The 20,961-nt window shown below is 35.7% G+C and overlaps 2 protein-coding genes across 3 annotated transcripts; both read left to right on the top strand.

The window, feature by feature from the left end:
• Positions 1 to 1,913: 1,913 nt before the first annotated feature.
• On the top strand, positions 1,914 to 18,125 carry LOC122001286 (probable serine/threonine-protein kinase SIS8). The gene is made up of 13 exons (XM_042555948.1): positions 1,914 to 2,572; positions 3,868 to 4,308; positions 6,318 to 6,421; positions 7,269 to 8,470; positions 9,309 to 9,349; positions 10,455 to 10,523; positions 10,592 to 10,692; positions 14,206 to 14,284; positions 14,366 to 14,464; positions 15,665 to 15,733; positions 16,413 to 16,462; positions 16,555 to 16,731; positions 17,392 to 18,125. Exons 1-13 carry the CDS (start codon positions 2,075 to 2,077, stop codon positions 17,468 to 17,470), a joined length of 3,009 nt encoding a protein of 1,002 aa, XP_042411882.1. The 5' UTR covers positions 1,914 to 2,074; the 3' UTR covers positions 17,471 to 18,125.
• Positions 18,126 to 19,283: 1,158 nt separating this feature from the next.
• On the top strand, positions 19,284 to 20,294 carry LOC122000042 (protein CYTOKININ-RESPONSIVE GATA TRANSCRIPTION FACTOR 1-like). 2 transcript variants are annotated; one of them, XM_042554621.1, is made up of 3 exons: positions 19,284 to 19,496; positions 19,560 to 19,776; positions 19,858 to 20,294. In XM_042554621.1, exons 1-3 carry the CDS (start codon positions 19,369 to 19,371, stop codon positions 20,107 to 20,109), a joined length of 597 nt encoding a protein of 198 aa, XP_042410555.1. In that variant the 5' UTR covers positions 19,284 to 19,368; the 3' UTR covers positions 20,110 to 20,294. The 2 variants fall into 2 exon arrangements, with proteins under 2 accessions (XP_042410555.1, XP_042410554.1); XM_042554620.1 differs by having other exon boundaries at positions 19,573 to 19,776.
• Positions 20,295 to 20,961: the final 667 nt, after the last annotated feature.

Here is a 20,961-nt window from a genome sequence, read left to right on the forward strand (position 1 = left end):
TTCTCAGCTTGATTAGATGGTTTGCTAGATTTGAAAGTTGCCTTGGTTGGTTAGACAAGACTATTCGTTTCTCTTGATTCGGTTGCTTAGCTCTATTGGTTGAGTCAATTCGCCTGATCAACTTGTTTGTTTAGCCAACTTTGTTAACAAGACTAATTCATTTGATTTGGTCAATCCCAATTAACTCATTCCTTATTCAACTTAGTTATTTGAGTAACCCTTTTGTTTCTTTCCACTTAATTGACTAAGACAATTTGATTAGTCTAGTTGATTTAGCCTTGTCGGCCCCTCTGTTCATTTGATTCGCTTGGTTTATTAGACTCGAGCAATTAGATGAACACGACTAACAAACAATCTTGAGTCATTTACCAATGGCAAATTGATCAACGAAATTGTCTGATCCAATAAACTCATTTATTCCTTCTAACTCTCTCAACTCAATTGTCCTTCCTTAACCTACTTGGCAGTTCATCATCTAGCTTTAGATGCATCTCACAGAAGATAAGCATGGAAAAAAGTCTTTTGGCACAACCCATCAACCTAACATTCGGATAACTGTCTATTAAAAAAAAAATTATCTATTAATTTATTAAAATTTAAATTTAAAATTGAATCCTTACATATCGAAAAAATAATTTAAAAAAAGCAATATTGCTCGGGCTTTGCACTTTCTTTTAGGGCATCTCCAACCTTAAGGAAGGTTTGTAACTTTTTGGGTGGCCTCCACTAAAATTGAAGAAAGAGATACAGAAGCTAAGTTCGAAAAATAAAATCCAGATTCTTAATTTCTAATGACACGTAGGAAAGAGTGAAATAAAAAAGTTGAAAAAAATTAGCGTTGTAGATGTCCTTATGATCTCGAGTATCATTTTTAGGAATAACAATTTTCTTTAAATTTGATGAGAAATTTGATATCTAATCCGAATCCGAATGAAGAAAGATATGGAGGAAAATTTTAAATATGATTATAGTAATCGGTTAATTAGATATGGATATTTTTCGATCACTAACACAAATCTCATCTTCTTTTTTATTAAAAATGCTCATACGATCAAAGGAGTACGAGACAAGAAATATTATATAAATACATTGAAATAATTTATTTATTTATTTTTTAAAAAAGAATGATAAATAGTAATAAGATGGTAGGTAAAATATGAATATTTCATTTTACGATGGATATGAAGATGATATCAAATTAAATATGCTATGAGTATAGGGATTACTATGAATATAAATATAATAAATAAGAATGGGGTTGCCATCCTAATCATGTTTTGGGAATATTGATTCGTACTGAGATAAGTATATGTTACATTTGACGCATTCATGTTCTGCAGCTGGAGCCAGTTAGGAAGCTATCGTGTTGGCCAACAAACTCAGCCAATAGTCGTTCGCCACGTACATCGATCAGTTGGGTCCCAGATTCGTTTGACGTTAAGTTGGAAAACTTATAAATAAGCAGGTATATAAACGGAGAGATGGTCGGGTCCTCAACGAAAGCCTATGGGAGCCTTACACGTCGGATGGCTTAACCCGAAGAGGCCAGGGAAGGGAGTCTTCGTCGTTATCTTATTTATCTATTTGTTTTCCTTCGCATGCAAGTTAATTACACGGAGAGGGCGAACGTGGATTGGCGAACAAGTTGGGACTCCAGCGAATCTCAGTCATTTTCTCGATACCCAGGAATTTACCATCCATTCTAGTAGGAACTTTGTGGGACCATTGTTACGCATGGTGTTACGAGAGCAATCAGAAATAAGGGTGGATAAGTTTGGTAGATTGTGGGATATGTCTGATGTATTTTGCCCTACAAAATTGGTGCGGGTGTAGTTTTTTCTCGACAGGGTCCACGGTGGTCCGTCGGGCTAACGAATAAGAAGGCGGGTAGTTAGAGGGTGGCGATAAGACCACGGCACTCCGAGGCCCTCCCCAATGCGCAGGTCGGATCGAGATAAGAAATCGGGATTAATCGAGGAATTATTGATTTTTAGTCCGAAATAATTGGAATTACGAAAGGAGAGATCGAGAGGAAGGAGGAGAAGAGATGGGAGGGCTTCGGATCTGACGGTCAATGTCGAGGATGAAGCATCTCCTGAGGAAGCTCCACATCGGCGGTGGCGGTGGCGGAGGCAGCAGTAGCGGAGGAGTTGACCATCAAACTCACCACCACCCGCATCCACATCCACATCCACATCACCACCAGCGGCTTGTTGGTGACGCCAGGAGGAACCCCTCCCCCGCGTCCGCGTCGAGTTCGAGAGCAACGGCACAGGATGCGGCGCCTGCGGAGGCTGTGGAAGTCAGGGATGGATCGCGGTCCGATGGGGCGGCGGCGATCGCGGGGTCGGACTTTAGCTTGTTTGAGGAGGAATACCAGGTGCAGCTTGCGCTGGCGATCAGTGCCTCCGCCGATCCTGATGGGTTGGAAGACGCTGATTCCGTGCAGATTAAGGCGGCCAAGCGGATGAGCTTGGGATGCCCGCCGGGGGTTGGTGCTGCTTCCGGAACTTTCGTTGGTGTGGGTGCTGATGATGACAGCTCGATGGAGCTCCTCTCGCTCCGTTATTGGGTGAGCCTTCATTGGATTTTCACAGTTAGAGTTTGCTTGATTTGATTTTAGTCCCCTGTTTGGGGTTCGAGTTGCCCTTTCCTAAATTAGCTTTTCATTGAAGCGAACTTCAAATTACTTGACCAATCTTTACGAGGCATAAATAAATTCTCCACCGCACTACAGAGGAAGTAATTTAGGTTCATGACTAACAGGATAATAAAAAAAAAAAAGAAAGAATGGGGATCCTTGCATTATGAATGAGATAGCCATATAGGTCTAACCTTGAAGTCATACGCTATGCTCCTAACACTCTTTCCTATAGTAAAGTGATTATGAAAGTTTCTTATAGAATTTTAATTATTAACCTAAAAATCTAGCTAATTTGTGCACCCCTTCCAAGTATAATTTCAATGCTATGTATGACTGTGCCTAATGGCATAATAGTCAAAGGGGATTATTCTTTTTTATCAATTAAAAAAATTCTTCCTCAACTATAACTGGTGTTGGTTCCTTTGACATAACATAGATTTGCTCATAATTTTTTGAATATTATGAATTTTGTAACTGGTAAGACCTAAGGCATACTATGAAAGGCGATACTTATATTATGAAGGAGATATCTATATAGCGCAGACGGTAGACGCATGACATCTCTGGCGTAATGGCCAGGCGTCAATTCTCAGGAACTGGCGTTTACCCCACCATGTGCCTGTGTACCTGCATGTACCTCCCTCCATATCTATGGGGCCGGCACTAGGGGGGCCGTTAATGAGTGGATCTACATTTTTTAAGTCATTAGCATGATGCTAAAACTCTTTCTTATAGTACAGTGATTATGATACTTTCTTATAATGTAGTGATCATGATCCTAAAACTCTAGCTAATTGTTCATGATTTCTGAGTGTGATTTCAATGATATGTATGGCTGTGCCTAAGGGCATATTGGTTGAAGTGGATTCTTCTTTTAAATAATAAAAACCCCATCCTGGACTATAAATGCATCAATTGCATTGACATCACGTGAGTTTGTTCATGAATTTTTTTGAACAATGAATTTTGTAGACAATATCTTCTTGAGCATCAAATGTATATATTTTGTGGTTTTTACAGAAACTGGACATAACATTGTCCTTTACCTTACTGTCTTTCATGTTTATACTCACACAAATTGATAACTTTCTCAGTAGACGTTGAAGAATTATCAAGTATGTTTATCAAACATTTAGTTCACAATTCTCAGTTTATTAATTGTTCCTTTCATGTTATGATATATATAATTTGGAAGGTTGTCATTCTTGATTGTTCATGTACAGAGTTATAATGTTGTGAACTATGATGAAAAGCTGTTGGATGGTTTCTATGATGTATATGGTGTCATCTCAAATCCCAGCATTATCGAAAAGATGCCTTCTTTGGTGGATCTCCAAGCAATATCTGTTTCAGATAAGATTGATTATGAAGTAATTCTAGTGAATCGTACATTTGACTATACACTTCAACAACTTGAGAAGCAAGCAGTCTCTATTCTTCTGGAAAGCAAAACAGAAGAGCATGGTCTACTGGCTAGTGAGTTGGTCCAAAGGATTGCAGATCTCGTTGTTCGCACTATGGGCGGTCCAGTTGACGATGCTAATGATATGCAAAGAAGGTGGACACTCAAGAGCTGTGAATTGCGGAATTCTTTGAACACTATTGTTCTTCCTCTTGGGTCACTTGAGATTGGATTATCACGCCACAGGGCCTTGCTCTTTAAGGTTGTTCATATAAGGCTTTGTGTTCTGCTGTTCAAATTTTAAAACCCAATACCAACAAAATAATGATGGGGTTCATGCATTCATACATAAATTGAGGCAACATCATACAATATTTAATTGTGTCTCACATACTACATCTACATATCTTGTATATACTAAAATCAGTATATGTTCTACTAGTTCCTTTATTATACTAGTTTTTTTTGTATCGCATAAGAAGTTAACAAGTAGTTTCTGTCATTTCACCTCCATATTGTTGTGTCAATAGTTTTAATCAATCTGGACTAAAGAGTCAATCACTCATACAAATACAACATAAGTTTTATAGATGTAGAATTAGTTACTTTTGCTGTAGTCCTTTCTATGGTACATAAGCAGCTAGTCAAGTAGATTATTGTCATTAAATGATTAAAATTTACAGTAGTCTACCACTATATCAAATTATCAATGGTTCTATTATTTGGGCGAGGCATCATAATACTTGTTTTTTATTTTTGAGAATTTTTGGTGTGTTGTCACTGGCCAGTATGCCTTGGTGTATCAACCTCTTAAAAAATACTAACTTGTTTTTGAATTGTTGGCTTTAGTATCTGCTCACCTTTCTCTATTTTTCACCATTTACCTTGGCATGCCATGTCTTGGAAGGCAACAAGCTATCATCTCTGTTAAATTTGATAGGGTGATTACTTATCACAAAAACTTACTATTCAATTGAGGAAATAAAATTTATCTGCTCTGGAATGTTGAATGAATCATTTGCCACCCTTCTTTCTGGTGTAAAAAAAAAAGTACTATGATGTTTCTGTTGCTTTTATAGATTTATTTTGGGTAGTTCCTACAAGGGATGTGAAAAGAGTCCATGAAGTGTTTTTAATCTCAACATGTGGGCAAATGGAGCAAAGTGGTCAATCCCTAGGGATTGACTATAGGTATATATATTTGTCCACTAATAATAGCAATTAACAGGATTCAAACATAGGATTTTCTGCTCTGAACCATGTTAATTTCAGTTTGGTGATTACTTTTCCCCAACATTTAGCTATTAAAAAGTCTATAATTTTAGAATTCTTCTAACATTGTTGATTCACATTCGGTAGTACCGTGCAGAGTGAACTTGGAATCATGATTCTAAAATATGTCCGTGAATCAGTTTTAGCTTTACATTGCCTCTTCTGATGCAATGAAAAAATTAGAGTACTACCGAACGTGAGAGGAAATGTAGACAAAAAGATGTGGGATTTTAAAATCTGCAAACAGCACAGTATATTTGCAAGAACCACCAAATCTTCACATTATTCTATGCAATATACTTTATACATTGAATTAGACAAACTCTATTTAATTTGGAAAAAGCAAAAACAGATTATAAATCCCAGTCCAACAATAGGATTTGTTAAACAGATATGGTACCATGCGAGTGAGTATTGGTGCTGAGTTTGGAGTAGGTTTCTCTTTAGTGTTTATTAAGCTAACATTTTCTAGGCTTTGGCCTGAGGAGTTTATATTTCTTTCCTGGAACTGTCAAAAGTGGAGTGACATTGACATTCCATATATATAGTTTAATTGATCCATTCATTGAATATTTGTCATAGTTTTAACGATGGCTGGCAACCTAACGTAACTCTCCTCCTTTATTCGGGTTTGAGACCGGTCATGATTGGTTTGTCACGGAGTTATTGACATTCCATATATATATATATATATATATATATATATATATATATATATATATATATATATATATATATTAAATTTGTTAAATACTAGCATAAAACTATCAACTCTTTTTACAAAAAATGCTACATGAGTCCCATTAGTCATTTCATTCTCCAATGGGTGGGTTTATTTGAATAGTTTGTTGTATGCGATATATCACTTGCATTTTACTTTATAAGATCATACAATATAATATTTACTAATTGATTTTTTTGGCAGATTATTTCATTGTCTCCCTCTGATATTGCACTGAAACAATGAGTGCTAAAATATACTTTCCCCCCACTTTTCAGGTTCTAGCTGATCGGATAAACCTTCCATGTAAACTTGTAAAAGGTAGTTACTATACTGGTACAGATGAAGGAGCTGTGAATTTCATTAAAGTTGATTATGAAAGGTGGTTTTTTGTATTTTATTTCACCTCCTTGTTATTTCATCCAATCTAATATATAATCTAGTCTCAGCTGGCCTGTTTGCTTGTTTTATTGGCTTGGTATTCATCATTCTAATCATGAAATAAATTTTGTAGTTTGTATGAACAAAATTATACATGGCACTTGAGAGTTTTTTCATCTTTTAGTTTTTAATTTGTTTAATGTACTACTAATGTAGATGGCCTACATATTTCTTTCATACTGTTGAAGTTTATTTATTACTGGAAATGTTAAGACTTTTCTCTTTTCTCGGTCTTTACTAATAATTACTACCAAACTTAGAAAAAAAGTTGCTGGATATCAGCATCCCTCTTTCCAAACAAAAGAACTGTAGCTAATTGCTTTACTAATAATTACTAAAAAACATAGAGAAAAAGTTGTTGGATGTTGGTTTCCCTCTGTCCAAACAAAAGAATTGTAACTAATTATAGTAACAATCTTACGAATTGTAGATTGTTGTATTCTGTATGTTATGTTATGTCACTTCTGGTTAGTACTAGCAATGACACCAACATATCAGTCCCATCTTGACTGAAAAAGTTTTGAATATATATTTTTTTATTTAAACCTTCAACTGTTATATTGTAAATTTTATTCTATGATGAACCAGAAGATACTTAGAAATTCATTGCATCTTGTCTGACAAAATGCCTGTTGACACCTGATCTCATCTGGTTGCTATACCTTGTACTTTGTGTAGTAATAACCACTGATTGATCATTAATCATATCATTGCCATCATTCAAATGGAGATTTAGTTGAACATAATTCAGAAAGGAAATTGATATGACATTTCTTCACCTGTAACAGTGAATATATTGTGGATCTTATGGGAGCTCCAGGCACATTGATCCCTACCGAGAATCCCAACACTCATATGGAAAATTCTAGAAACTTTCTACTAGACCCAGAGACCATTGAACAAACTGTTAAGGATTTATGCTTGGCCATCAATAAAGTGAATTTTCAATTTGAGAGAAAAAGTGATACATTTGAAGGAGATCTAGATAACAGCTTACCATCTGGATATTCTGAATTACAGCTGGAAGACAGTTCAAGCTTAATCAATAGATATGATGATGTTGATGGTTTGGTTGTGAACAGCCACATTACAGGGTGTGATAATGAACCTGGGAATTTCCATCCTTTGCTGAGTAGACCTCCATTGGTCACATCTAAACCTACTGAAGTTATTTCCCCTTCTCAACAGATGAAAGTTAATGATGTTTCCAAGTATGTTGTCACTGCAGCAAAGAATCCAGAATTTGCTCAGAAGTTACATGCTGTTTTACTAGAAAGCGGAGCATCACCTCCTCCGGATCTGTTTTCTGATTTAAGTTCTTCACTAAATTTGGTTGAACAGGATCATAACATAGGTTTTGAGGCGACTGATGGAAGAATTAGGCTAGAGTTAGCTGAGATGAATACAAGTACAGATATCAAATCTTCCATTTCACCTGTATTAACAGCAGAATGTTCAATTGATTCTGACATGGCGAAGAAAAATGAAAATGTTGCTGAGAGATTAGTAAATAATATGGGGGAAGAGATATCCGGTACAAGCATGTCTTCTTCTTTAGCTACAACAAATGACTGGCTCGTCATTCCTAATTCTCAGGTGAATGTGAGTTCGCTTGATGGGTCATGGGTTAAATACAGTGATTCAATTCTGGATTATCCGGTGGCATCAGGAGCTTTCTTCTTGAATGAAGTGGATGCATGCCCTGTGTCTGATGTGGCTGAATCAATTCAAAAAGGAGGTGCAAATATTCTTGGACCATCTGTTGTACATTACTATCAGGAAAATATAGGAAGAGATTCTGTTTCTGATGGGCATCAAGTTGCTCCTGAAGATCGTCAAGAAGGTGCAAAGGATTCCATGTTTAAACTAAAAGGTAATCTCCATGGACTATATGCATCTGACAATGAAAAATCAAGCAAAATATTAGATGCAGTTTCTGAATGGGAGATACCTTGGGAAGATCTTCAGATTGGAGAGCGAATTGGTCTAGGTTCGTTAATCTACTAGTTCAAGTTTTCTATCTAATACATATTTCTAATCTGGTTTGAAATTCAGCCTGAAATGAATATAACAGACATAAATTTCCTGTTTGTACTTGTTTTAGAATGTATACCATATAGATTGTCAATGCTGTTCAGGTTCGTCAATTACTTGTTGTTCTAGATCACATTTTCATTTATACTTCATTGCAAAATGCACTTTAGAATTTGCTCACATCTGTTTCAAACTGTGATAACACGCATAAGAAACATATTGTACATATCTGATGATGCGTCTAACTGTTTCGAATATAATTTGCTACAACACTGTTTTGAAGGGCTAAGTTACTTGTGTTTCAGACTTTTACTATTTCCAGTGTTTATTTTCACCTATTTTGTTTGATAGATATCAAAAGAAAAAAAAAGGCTTTCAATTGCATCTTACCGTACATTTGTTTTCTGCCCTTGTTTCTCTTGTGAATGTCATCCTTGTTTCTACATATTAGTTTGTTGTTGAAGCTTTTCCAATATGAAAGCTATGCATTCAATTTGTCCGTATCTTTTGGGAAGGCTAATCTAGAAACTATATCAAAGTTCAGTTTCATAATGCATTCTCCTATCATACAACATCTACTTGACTGATCCAACTCCAGTCATACATCTTCTACTCATCTGATTCTATTTGAAAGTCATGATTTTCTTTTTTTCTTTTAGTACCTTTTAGGAAGGTTAGTTGTTGTTGTTTTACCTTTTAGGAAGACTAATCAATAAATTTTATGGAAATTCTGTTTCATATTGCATACTCCTATCATACATGATCTGCTTGACTGATTTGAACTCCTGTTCCAGGTTCATATGGTGAGGTTTATCGTGCAGATTGGAATTGCACTGTAAGTTGCAGTCTAGACTCTAGGATATTTATCTTTTTCTTGTTTAATCATCTGAGTATGATCTTCTTGAAGAAGAGGTTTTGTTTGTTTTATTGGGAATGTTGAAAACATTTATCAGAGTTTTTATGTGTACCAGCTGAGCATGTATAGTTGTCAAACATTTCAATCCAAGTACTTTTAAATTTATATGTAATGTTTTAATGTTCCAAGAACAGTAAATGGTAATGCTGCTTTGTTCAATCGTGCTGGAATAGGAAGTTTGAGATTGTTTGGAAATTTTTACCAATTTTCCCTTTTCCTTATGAAGAATAATTTAAATATTTTTCTCTTATTAGATTAATCATCAGTTACTTAAAAATAGAGAAGTTAAAATGGCAGTGTCAAATATCTTTTCCAAAGTACTTTTAAATTTATATGTAATGTTTTAATGTTCCAAGAACAGTAAATGGTAATGCTGCTTTGTTCAATCGTGCTGGAATAGGAAGTTTGAGATTGTTTGGAAATTTTTACCAATTTTCCCTTTTCCTTATGAAGAATAATTTAAATATTTTTCTCTTATTAGATTAATCATCAGTTACTTAAAAATAGAGAAGTTAAAATGGCAGTGTCAAATATCTTTTCCATTTTCCAAATCCTTTCTAGTTTTTTTAACGGAGAAGGAAAATTGAAACGTTTTCAAAAAGTAACACACCTTGAGTTGAATTGGTTGTACTTGCAATTCTTCTTCTTCTTCTTCTTTTTTTTTTTTGACCAGTTGCATTTTGAAGTCCAGGTTTTTTTGATGTCAAGGCTTTGTTTGTTCAAATATGAAGGAAATAAAATAAAAAAATGATTAAATATTTGGAAGAACTTTTGTTAGGGATTTGACATATTGCTTGTACTTGTCTTTTTAGTAAACTGTTTCACTTTTAGTAAATCCTGTTGGATAATCATTTGTATTCATTCTTTATCATATTGTTATGTTCTTGCAGTATTTATGAACTTTTGAGCTTTTAGATTCCTTGTAGAAGCAAAATTATTCTTATACGTGTAAATAGATAATTGTTTGAGAATTGCTTCTCCCTCTCTCTCTGGTTCTTACTCATCTGTGTTGCTCATCTTCCAGGAGGTTGCAGTGAAGAAGTTTTTGGATCAGGATCTTTATGGGGATGCATTAGAGCAATTCAGATATGAAGTAAATTCTCTATGAATATTGCACATTAACTTGGAACATCCTTTGACATTGAAAATTTATTGTCATAGGTTAAAATCATGTCAAGGTTACGACATCCAAATGTTGTTCTTTTCATGGGAGCAGTGACTCGTCCTCCAAATTTGTCAATATTAACTGAATTTCTTCCAAGGTTTGTGCAGCATGCCTTTATATTTTGTTCTGTTCATTTAATGATTACAGTGTTGATCCTGGATACACTAGCTCAAAAGTCAGTTACTTTTCTATTTTTCTAATTCTATTTCTGGAACATCGGTTAGGATTGATTGGCAATATTCAGTGATGATTAATATCTTTGTGTGGTGTTTTTCATCCGCTTTCTCTTGATTTGGCTTACCAGTTCTCTTGAATTTTTAAGAAATGAGTTGTAGAAGTTGCAATGCCATGTATTCTTAGAAATTTTGATGGGAGTACCATGCTCAACTGTGTTGCAGCTTTATTGATGCATCTTCAGTCTGTGAGAATCTAACATCACAATCTTGGTTACCTACTACCCAATCCATTCAACCTAAACTTGTTATAAGTATTTCCTACCAAGGATTGAAGAGCCACAGTTTCATTCCTTGGTCGATTCAAGACTTTGTCGTCAATGTCATATCAGCAGTGTCGATGGTGTGCCGAAGGGGGGGGGGGGGGGGGGGGGGAGGGGGAAGAATGTTGTCATCGGAGGAAAAGGAGTGAAAAAGGACTTAACTATGCCTGCTAGTGTTTCACATGGTTTTAACGCAGAGAAGCTAACACTGATGGAGTAGCTAGCGTTTTTTGACACAGCTTTATCGTAGAGAAGTGAGCATGGAGGGAGAAGGAGCCAATTTTGATGCTTATGAGATGAAAGTTCCGTGAGATCACGATGCCATGCCGAAGGTGTTCTTGGAGAAGTAGGAAGGAGAGGAATTGGTATCGGTGTTCGAAGGAGGAGAAAGGAGAGGAGTCGTGTGTTGTGCACGCGAAGGTGCTTGAGAGTGTCGGCTAATTTGTGTTAGTTAATGAGCAGAATTAAATATTTCACCTTTGTCAATCACACATAATGAAGCTTTAAATTATGGATCCTATTTTCACCGAACTCTTCCCAAATCCATTTATTGAGTATCGATACCCAAACCCGATTAAATCGATTGGGTAATCATGAGCAAGGTCTGAAATGTCATCCTTTTATGGAATTGGAGATTCGGTCTTCCGCCTTAATAGCATGGTTTCATTAATATATCGCGTCTAATACCAAGAATTTTTAAGGAACAAAATTTTAAAATTCTAAAGTATTTGTTAGGCTAATGATTATACCTTTCTGATACTTATTTGAATGAGTGTTTTTTTATTGAATGTGTTATTTACTTTACCATTCCAATGACAAAAATTTTCGAGGCTCAATGCGTGTACTATGAGACAAAAATAAAACAACAAAAAGATTTTCCCAATGATGATTTCCCTTCATTTCCTTTGGCAGAAAAAGAGGGAGTAAAAAGCTATAAAAATCTCTCTGCACATTTCTTATATATTAGCTTTTGTTCGAATTGGTTAAAAAAATGCATTTTCACTTGTAATAAAGCTCAAATTTGACTTTAAAATTTTAAAATTATTTTTTTTTAATTTTTTTGATTATATATACACACACTTGGTGCAACGGTAAAATTGCTGCTGTATGACCGGACGGTCAAAGGTTTGAGTTACGGAAACAACCTCTTGCAATACATGTAAGACTGCATGCAATAGACCATTCCTAGAGACCCACCAAATCTCACATGGGCTAGGGCTTCGTACACTGGATTGCCTTATATATATATATAATTTTTTTTTAACAAATACTATTTTGAAATTAAGTTTCCCCCCTCTTTTACTTTTCAATAATAGTTGGACATAATATATTTCACAAACCTGTTGCAATGAGTTAGTTTACCTACCCTTTTTTCCCCTATTTGTTTTCTTTGTAAGAAATGTAGCCTTAGATTCCTAGAATATCTAGTATTAAAATTGGTTTTACTACATGCTTATAAATACCTTGGTTAATCACTGCGAGTTGGAATTATAGTTATAAAATTGGAAGTTGAATGAAACACAGGAACAAGATGTGGATACTTCTAGATTTCTTCAACTTAAGCGTCACCGCTCTTTGTCGCTGTTAGTGATTTAGTTAGTGCTGCCCCTCCCAATTCTTGGTTGAAGAAAATCTTTCTATCTTGGTTGGTGCGGGCAACGTTGGATTGAGAATCACAAGCCTTGACTTGGTTGGAAGCACTGAAAATGTGTTGGCCTAGATGACATATTGACATTTACTTGTGTTGACATAGTTCTATATCAATTGGCAACCAGAAATATGTTTCATCCATGTCGACTTATATTGATTGACATTTGAAATCTAGTCATGAGTTTTCGAAAATACTCATCCTATTGCCATGATTTGTTCAATCTTCAAACAAATAATCTGACATTGGCAACACATGTGGCAAAAGACGATTCGCTCGCCCCCAGCGCCCCCGCCAACCCGTCCCTAGGTCAACACGGAGGAGGTAAATCACATTGGCAACACATGCTAAGTACGTCAGTGACATTATGGTCCAAATGATCAATCATTTTCTATAAGTTTGTATATGAGTTGTGAATTGATGGTCTAAAATCTCATTTAGTATCAGTTGAAGCAAAATCAGCACAGAGAAAGCTATCTGCTTTGCATTTATTGTCAGTGCTGAGTATCGCCTGCATCTATTAATACACACCTTCATGATGACCTATATTGACTGAAGCTGATACCGTCATGAGCATAAAAGGAATGTAGAGCAAAGGCAGAGGCAGGTGATACCGCCATCAATTAGATGGAGACTTTGTATGAGGACGAAGGGTGGCAATGGGTAGGGTACCTATAACTTTTCCAGTACCTACGTCAATACCCATCTCATACCTGTCACAGGCACGTACTATTCTTTGCATACATGATGTTGAGATGATAAGGAATCAAGGGTAATATCAAAGTTGATACCAAAATCAAAGTATAAATACCGTATTGGGAACATATCATATGGCATATCAACCACCCTTTTGGTAATTTTATTTTGTTTTAAAAACATAGAGGATGACTCACATTGCATGATTGATCTCAACATAATCTCATGGTATCAAGATCTCATTTGCTCTAGTTTCCTAAAGCCCAAGGTCTAAACTAGACACTGCAATTGTTGTCTTTATTAAGCTGATACTTTAGGTGTACATGAAATATTCAATGCTGGTAGATACAGGCAGCATGAAATAGTCTATGCCATGAAATGGTCTAGTGCTCAAGTCTGATGGTGTTTGCTTGTTACTTGCACAAGTAAAAACAGCTCTGCTCAAACAGAAAGGCCTTGGATCTCCTCTCCATTTTGATCACCCATTCTTTATCTATTAATAATATCTGCATCATTTGCATCATCTACATCATAATTATTTATTTTCCTTAATTTTTCCTCTTATTTGAATTGTTTAGAAGTTAATATTCCATCAGATTTCTGAGCAGGGAAAAACTTTGTTTGCCTGTGATTTGCATTCACTGGCTGTACAAAGTGGATACAGAAGGGAAAAAAATCTATTCTAGTATATTTAATTCATGTTTTACCCGTTTTAGGCATGTCACAGTTTAGTGGCATCATTGAATGATTCCAATATGTTGTTTTTTTAGGGGAAGTCTATATAGGCTGCTGCATCGTCCTAATACTCAACTCGATGAAAAACGACGACTAAAGATGGCTTTGGATGTGGTATTAGTTTATTTGTTTGTTATCTAAATTTGGTTATGCATATTGATATCCAACTTTCCTTTAACCTGCATCTTTTAACAGGCCAAAGGGATGAACTACTTGCATACTAGCCATCCTACTATTGTGCACAGAGATCTCAAGTCTCCTAATCTTCTGGTTGATAAGAACTGGGTTGTCAAGGTATCCATTTAGATAAAACCTTCAAACGGAACAACTCCTAATAGATGAACTTGTAATATTTCCTTATTGAATAGTGCTGGCTGGATTTATAATGTCTCCAAATGCTAGTTCATAAGTTGTTACAAATAGTGCTTATTAACACTTAAAAAGATGACACTGAGATATTTGTTTTTCCTTATATTTGTGCATGGTTCACATAATTTGGTTTTAGTTCACTATGTGGCAGTTCATGATGCAGATCTTATCAAAGCTATGCACGTCTCCAATATTTAAAATCTATTTGGTTCAAGTATAGTTTTATAGATTTCTCTGTGGGGTTTTGGTGTCTTTCAGTGGATAATCATGTGAGAAGTGTTTAATCATGTGTGTTCGTTTCATTTTCAATTCATGTGGCATTTCAGCTAAGTTGCTCTCAACTGATCCTGACTTGCTAATTTTAATATCAGACTATCCATATGAACTGTGCCAAAAATGCTAAATTTCAATAGGTTTGAACTTGTTCTAGTGTAGTTGCGTATCTTGTATACCACTCTATTACCCTTTCTATTTTTCAGATTTTAGTCATGGATTTATTATGAATAATTATGATGGGCTGTCATGCTAGCAAAGACAGCAAACACCATTTTTTCAATTGATATTTATTTTACTCCAATCAATCAACTTCAACAAGTTTTGTAGTGGTTCATGCTAGTGTTTGCATCTGGTATAGTTCCAACCTTAAAGTAAAATATACAAAAAGTTTTTAAGTGTTGTGGGGATCTTAGGATCAGTTGATTTTTTAGTTTTACTAGGGATTGTAAAAGCACTATAGCACCTCAGGATATACTATTACGTGTATTGATGACGACTAAATGAACCCTACATAGATGCTCTTGTATTTTAAATGATTCAGTTCATACTTGTCTCTTTTCAGCAGGGTAGTTCATGGTAAATTGACATGCATGCTTGCTTTTTTTCACCATTATTACTTTTGATATGCCCCACCTAGTGGGATAAGGCTTAATTGTTGTTGTTGTATTACTTTTGATATGCACATTACTGTTAACACTTATTGGAATTTGTTGGAATTACATATGATAATTAGTTCCAACAATGTTGGTCAGCAGTGTTGTTTCCTGTATTATGTAGACCTTCAAAATGCATATGCCTATTTTGTTTTCTTTGTGTTACTTCAGAAGAATAAAATTAATTTTGTCTCAGGTTTGTGATTTTGGTTTGTCAAGGTTGAAGCATCATACATTCTTGTCATCAAAGTCAACATCTGGAACGGTGCATTTCATACTCAATTTTTTTAATAAGAATCATGTATTGCTTTGTGTACTTCATTTTTTTCTTGACAGAACACTAAATAATTTTCTTCTACAGTATACCGCGTGTGAATTTTCAAGTAGAGGTGTTACTTATACTAGAAGCCATTATACCTATCCTAATCCTGTTATCTGACGCTGTCCAATTTGCATTCTATACTATATCACAAACTTTATTTATCAAATCTACTTCTATTACTGAGTACATAAAAAGAGCAGCCCGTGCACGAAGCTCCCGTCATGTGGGGCCCCGGGGAAGGATTCATTGTATGCAGCCTTACCCTGCTTTTTCCAAGAGGCTGTTTTCAGGATTCGAACCCGTGACCTTTTGGTCATATGGCAACAACTTTACTGTTGCGCCAAGACTCCCCTGCTTTTCTATTACTGAGTACATATAATAAAAAAATGATTGCTAAGATTTTATAGATCTCATAAATCTTAGATTTAGGTAGCAATTTTTGCTGTTGTTTGTTTGGATAATTGTATCATGAAGCTTTATGGCTTATAATTGTCTTTTGTTTGCACAAATGTCAGGAATGTAACCTCTCCACCTGAAAGAACACAGTATCATTCTTGCATTAATTTGATACTTGTTTTTATTCAACAACATTATAGTAGTTTCTAATTGTTTGCTCTTTCAGCCGGAATGGATGGCACCAGAGGTCTTACGGAATGAACCATCAAATGAGAAGTGAGTTATACATTCTGATCAATATGTATGCTTTGGAGAAATTTTGGTACTATTTGTAAACCTGTTGGTAACAGGAAGCATCTGTGTGTCAGGTGTGATGTTTACAGCTTTGGTGTCATCTTGTGGGAATTAGCAACCCTACACAAGCCATGGAGTGGAATGAATTCGATGCAAGTTGTTGGCGCCGTGGGATTCCAAAATAGACGTCTTGAGATACCCAATGATATTGACCCAGTGGTTGCACAGATAATTACCGATTGTTGGGAAAGGTATGCTCGTCTTCCTGCACTATAGCACTATAAAAGTTTGCCGTTTCAACCATGCTTTATTGTATCCCAGTGATTTGCATTTCAAACATGGTGAATCTGATCATTATCAAGCTGTGTTTGTCTAAACTATTTGGCACAGACTGCATGGGCCATATTCCTCCTACCATCTCTATGCAAAATCTAGTAAATCTGTATTTCCATTAGTTATCAAATTGTAAGGTCATTTTGACCACGAAATCAGTATAGGTCAGTTTAGACATTGCTTTTGGTCGATTTACTTTCTGCCATTGGGTTATATTGCATTATCTGTTAATGAATTGTCAGGTTTAGCTAGTTAGATTATAGTAGGCTTGTGCTGGTATGTAGACTACCCTACTAGACCTAATGATTGGTTGTGTAGAGGTTGGTGGCTTGAGCCCAAGTCAATTCAGTTTGGCTATCCATTTTAACTATAACTTTTCCAGATCTTCGAAACTTCTGGATCTGTATTTCAACTTGGTTTTTATTGTGTACTGCAATTTAACCATTAAGATGCGAGGATATCAGAAGTCCAACCTGTTTACATTATTGACCTTCATGGTTGCCTACTATAAATGCTGATTTTTAATATGTCATTGCTGGAGGTAATAAATATTTCTCAGAGACTTGTTCCTCTTGCAGTGAGCCAAATAAACGCCCTTCTTTTGCACAACTTTTGACACCTCTTAAGCAGTTGCAGAAGTTGGTCGGCGCAAACTGAGGCTTTACTTGTTTGTGAAAAAGATGTATTTGTAAAGTGCAAACCTTTGAACATTGTGTTCGCACTGGAGAAGCAAGGACACTACTGGCTGCGAAGTATACTTGTTCGTGGCCAATACCTGTAGGCTCAAGTCTGTTCAAATTTAGAGAATTCTTCCGTGGTTTGGCGACCAAGAGGTTTTGTCGAGGCATGCTTTGTTATCCTGAAGCTGTGCAAAGTGCAGCTGAAGAGTTAAAGATTGCTACATTTTTAAACTCAATACTTTACCAGAGTGCTAAAAGTATAGCACCATAGTACATAATTCTGTCATTTTGTTTCGGATTCACAAGTCGAATCTGAGACCGAATCAAAGTTGTACACATCGGCCCAAGCTGTAACTATTTCTGCTCTTGAAAAAAACAAAGAAGGTACAGGAAAGAAAATCTAAAGGGATTTGCGCCCGCTTTCATTTCCCCAATAAAGTGTGTTTCTCCATCACCGTCGCAGTTATTTCGTCATTTAAACTTCATTTCTGTATGTCAATGCATATGTTGTAAGAACAAAGTAGCTGAATGCTTCCTCAATTCCCCTGAATTGTTGATAAATTTGTGTGAGATCAGTAAACATTACACGATGATAAATCCCCTTAATGGAATTCATTTTCCTATTTACTTTATGATTTTTTTTCTTTTGTTTTTGTCTTTATTTATTCAATGAGGATCCATCTCTGGATTGATTTTTAATATATGCATTTCTCCTCGCGGCCGGGGTTCATGCGGGTGGCCCCGTGCCAAAAAAATCGTACATCTCCATCAAAACGAAAAACTAATTTAGTTGCATTAATGTGGCGAAACTGTCGGCAGCTAACAGAGCTATCCACATCGGACAGAAGTGTGGGGATCGATGCCATACTAATTGCAACCCTCCAAATATTTTCTGTGGGTTTATCAATACTAAACCTGAATTATCACCCTTAATCTTACTATAATCACAAACAATTAGGTGTGAAACAATACACAAAGATAGATTCTAAATGAGTTTCAACTAAAGAACTTTTATTATATGTTACGATCTGTGCTAAACATCATAAGAGAAGATAAAAAGAAGGCGCTCAAGCCTTCTGTTGTTGAATCCCTTGTCATATCTGTGTTTGAAGTGCCTTAAACCCCCTTTGATCATAAATGCAGAAACAATGAATGCTTTGTCATTTCTCGATCTGACACAGAAGTGAGAGATACGTATCCAGATTCTCTGTCATACATAGTATCCAATCAAAGTTATAGTTTTAGGATAATTAGGATAATGAATTTGATGCTTAGGATCGCTCACCGATCCATTTCACTACATTAATTTGTGTCCCTGATCAGCTTATTCTGATTCTGACTTGAGTTTACTCATTCAAAATGTAGGAATTAGGAAATATTACAGTTACACAAACTCCATGAATTGTTTTCATTAATTATTATAATAAATCTGGAAGTACTCACAAGTTGTGTGGTCCAGCAACTTAACATCTTAGATTTGTTATCTCAAGGAAGGAAGGAAAATACCCTGAATCAAACAGTAGATAGTTGAGAGACTACATATGTGCCATGCCACTGCAGCGTAGGTTAAACATGCGGTACACATATGATTATCATAAGGGGAGGTTATATTCCACAAATTAAATTTAAAAGTTTAGAAATCACGTTGCACAATTCAACGAGGTGAGATAATATATAATTTTTCTACTTCCTCTGGTAATGTCGATAGGACTTCTTCCATATTCACATGTTATGAATTTCAGTCCTTCCTCTAATCATTGGCGCAGACATATATATAGCCCCTCCGAGAACTTCCAAACCCTACACCTCTGCTCTCTCTCCCCCTCCCCATGTCTTCATTTGATCTGAACCAGGCCCCTTCTCTCTCTGCATCAGATGGAGAAGGCCAAGGCCCTTTCTTCACACCGCCATCCAACACCTCTTCTTCTTCTTCCTCCTCCTCCTCCTTTCTCAGCAACTTCTCAAGGAACCAGCAACATGATCATCCCTTCCTGCAACAAGAGGTAAACGCTTTTATTAATTAGCTCATCATCATTCACCATTGCAACTTCAGTAAACTCGTGCAGTCGAATATGGCAGCTCAAGGATCGATACAGAGCCATCAGCTACAAGGTCAAGCCGCCTCAGTGCAGACCAAGAGGCAACATGAAACCGTCACCTCGAGATCAAATCAAAAGCAACTGCAGCTTCAAGTCTTCTGGTGATTCTATCAGTATCAGAGCCTGCTCCAATTGTAGCACCACAAAGACTCCTCTTTGGAGGAGTGGCCCTCATGGCCCCAAGGCAAGAAAAATATATATATATATGCTATTCTTTAAAAAAAAAAAAAACTTGTATTGAAGTGTTTTCCCCCTCTCTCTGCAGAGTCTTTGTAATGCTTGTGGAATAAGACAGAGGAAGGTGAGGAGGGCCATGGAAGCTGCTGCTGTGTGTAGTGTGACAAAAGAGGAGAAGCCATGCAACAGTACTGTGCCATTCAAGAAAAGGTACAAGTTTACCAGCTCAAGTAAACAGAAAAAGCTCTTTGTGGATGAAGCAGTGGTGGTGCCAGTGAAGGATGAGAGAGATGCTGCCATCTTGCTGATGGGGCTTTCCTGTGGCCTAATTAGGGGCTGAGCCTAAGAATTGATTTGAAATTTAATCAGAGATAGATTTTTTGTTGATTGTGGGAGGAAGAGATAAGGGGGGTTGATTGACAAAACTTGGGGAAGATATGAACATTCCTCCACTTTGTTTGAACTTGCATACTGGTTATCAATTGGTTTGTTATTCAACTTCATTTTGCATTTGATTGTTTATAATGGTTTTCATTCTATATAATCATTATATTTATTGTTAAAAAAAACTAATTCATTGTGCAATCATAAAAATCTTATTCAAACGAATGGCTAAAAATTAAGAGTTAAAGAGAGGCTTCGTATCAATGTCTCATGTGTTAGATAAATACGATAGTTCATTATGTCTATATATTATGTGAATATTGTTGATGTTTAATGTTGTTATTGAATGTGTGTGAATGTAAACGGAATGAAATCTCTTAAGTAATGGAGATTCTTTTAAAATTCTATTGAAATTTAGCGAAGGAATTTATTTTTGTTGCTAAATTATCGTAAATTAGTGATGAAAAATTTATTTCCATCACTAAAATCAATAACGACATTAAAGATCCGTTGCTAATGTTAGCGATAAAAATTAAATTCTATCACTAAATGACGTCGGTCACTAAAATAATTGTCATTAAAATTTTCGATCACTTATCGCTGTTATCCTTATAGTAAGTGCCTTCTTTAACACCTAATTTTCATAGGATAAAATAATTTCCAACTCAACTTAATTTTCAAATTTAACTGAAAGATTGAAAAAGGAACAATAGAAGAGTAAACTCACGTGGGAAAACAAACTAGCATGAAAAATAATACCATGGCAATTCAATTTAACTAATTTTTTTTTTTTTTCATAAAACTTATA

This window comes from Zingiber officinale, chromosome 7A, assembly GCF_018446385.1.
Source record: "Zingiber officinale cultivar Zhangliang chromosome 7A, Zo_v1.1, whole genome shotgun sequence".
NCBI lineage: Eukaryota > Viridiplantae > Streptophyta > Magnoliopsida > Zingiberales > Zingiberaceae > Zingiber > Zingiber officinale.

Bases quoted from the DNA above. Each gene is read 5' to 3' on its own strand.
- LOC122001286 (XM_042555948.1), top strand. From the start codon at position 2,075: ATGTCGAGGATGAAGCATCTCCTGAGGAAGCTCCACATCGGCGGTGGC. The intron at 2,573-3,867 runs GTGAGCCTTCAT...GTTCATGTACAG, and splicing joins TCCTCTCGCTCCGTTATTGG to AGTTATAATGTTGTGAACTA. The intron at 15,734-16,412 runs GTGCATTTCATA...TTGCTCTTTCAG, and splicing joins CAAAGTCAACATCTGGAACG to CCGGAATGGATGGCACCAGA.
- LOC122000042 (XM_042554620.1), top strand. From the start codon at position 19,323: ATGTCTTCATTTGATCTGAACCAGGCCCCTTCTCTCTCTGCATCAGAT. The intron at 19,497-19,572 runs GTAAACGCTTTT...CGAATATGGCAG, and splicing joins ATCCCTTCCTGCAACAAGAG to CTCAAGGATCGATACAGAGC. The intron at 19,777-19,857 runs GCAAGAAAAATA...CTCTCTCTGCAG, and splicing joins GTGGCCCTCATGGCCCCAAG to AGTCTTTGTAATGCTTGTGG.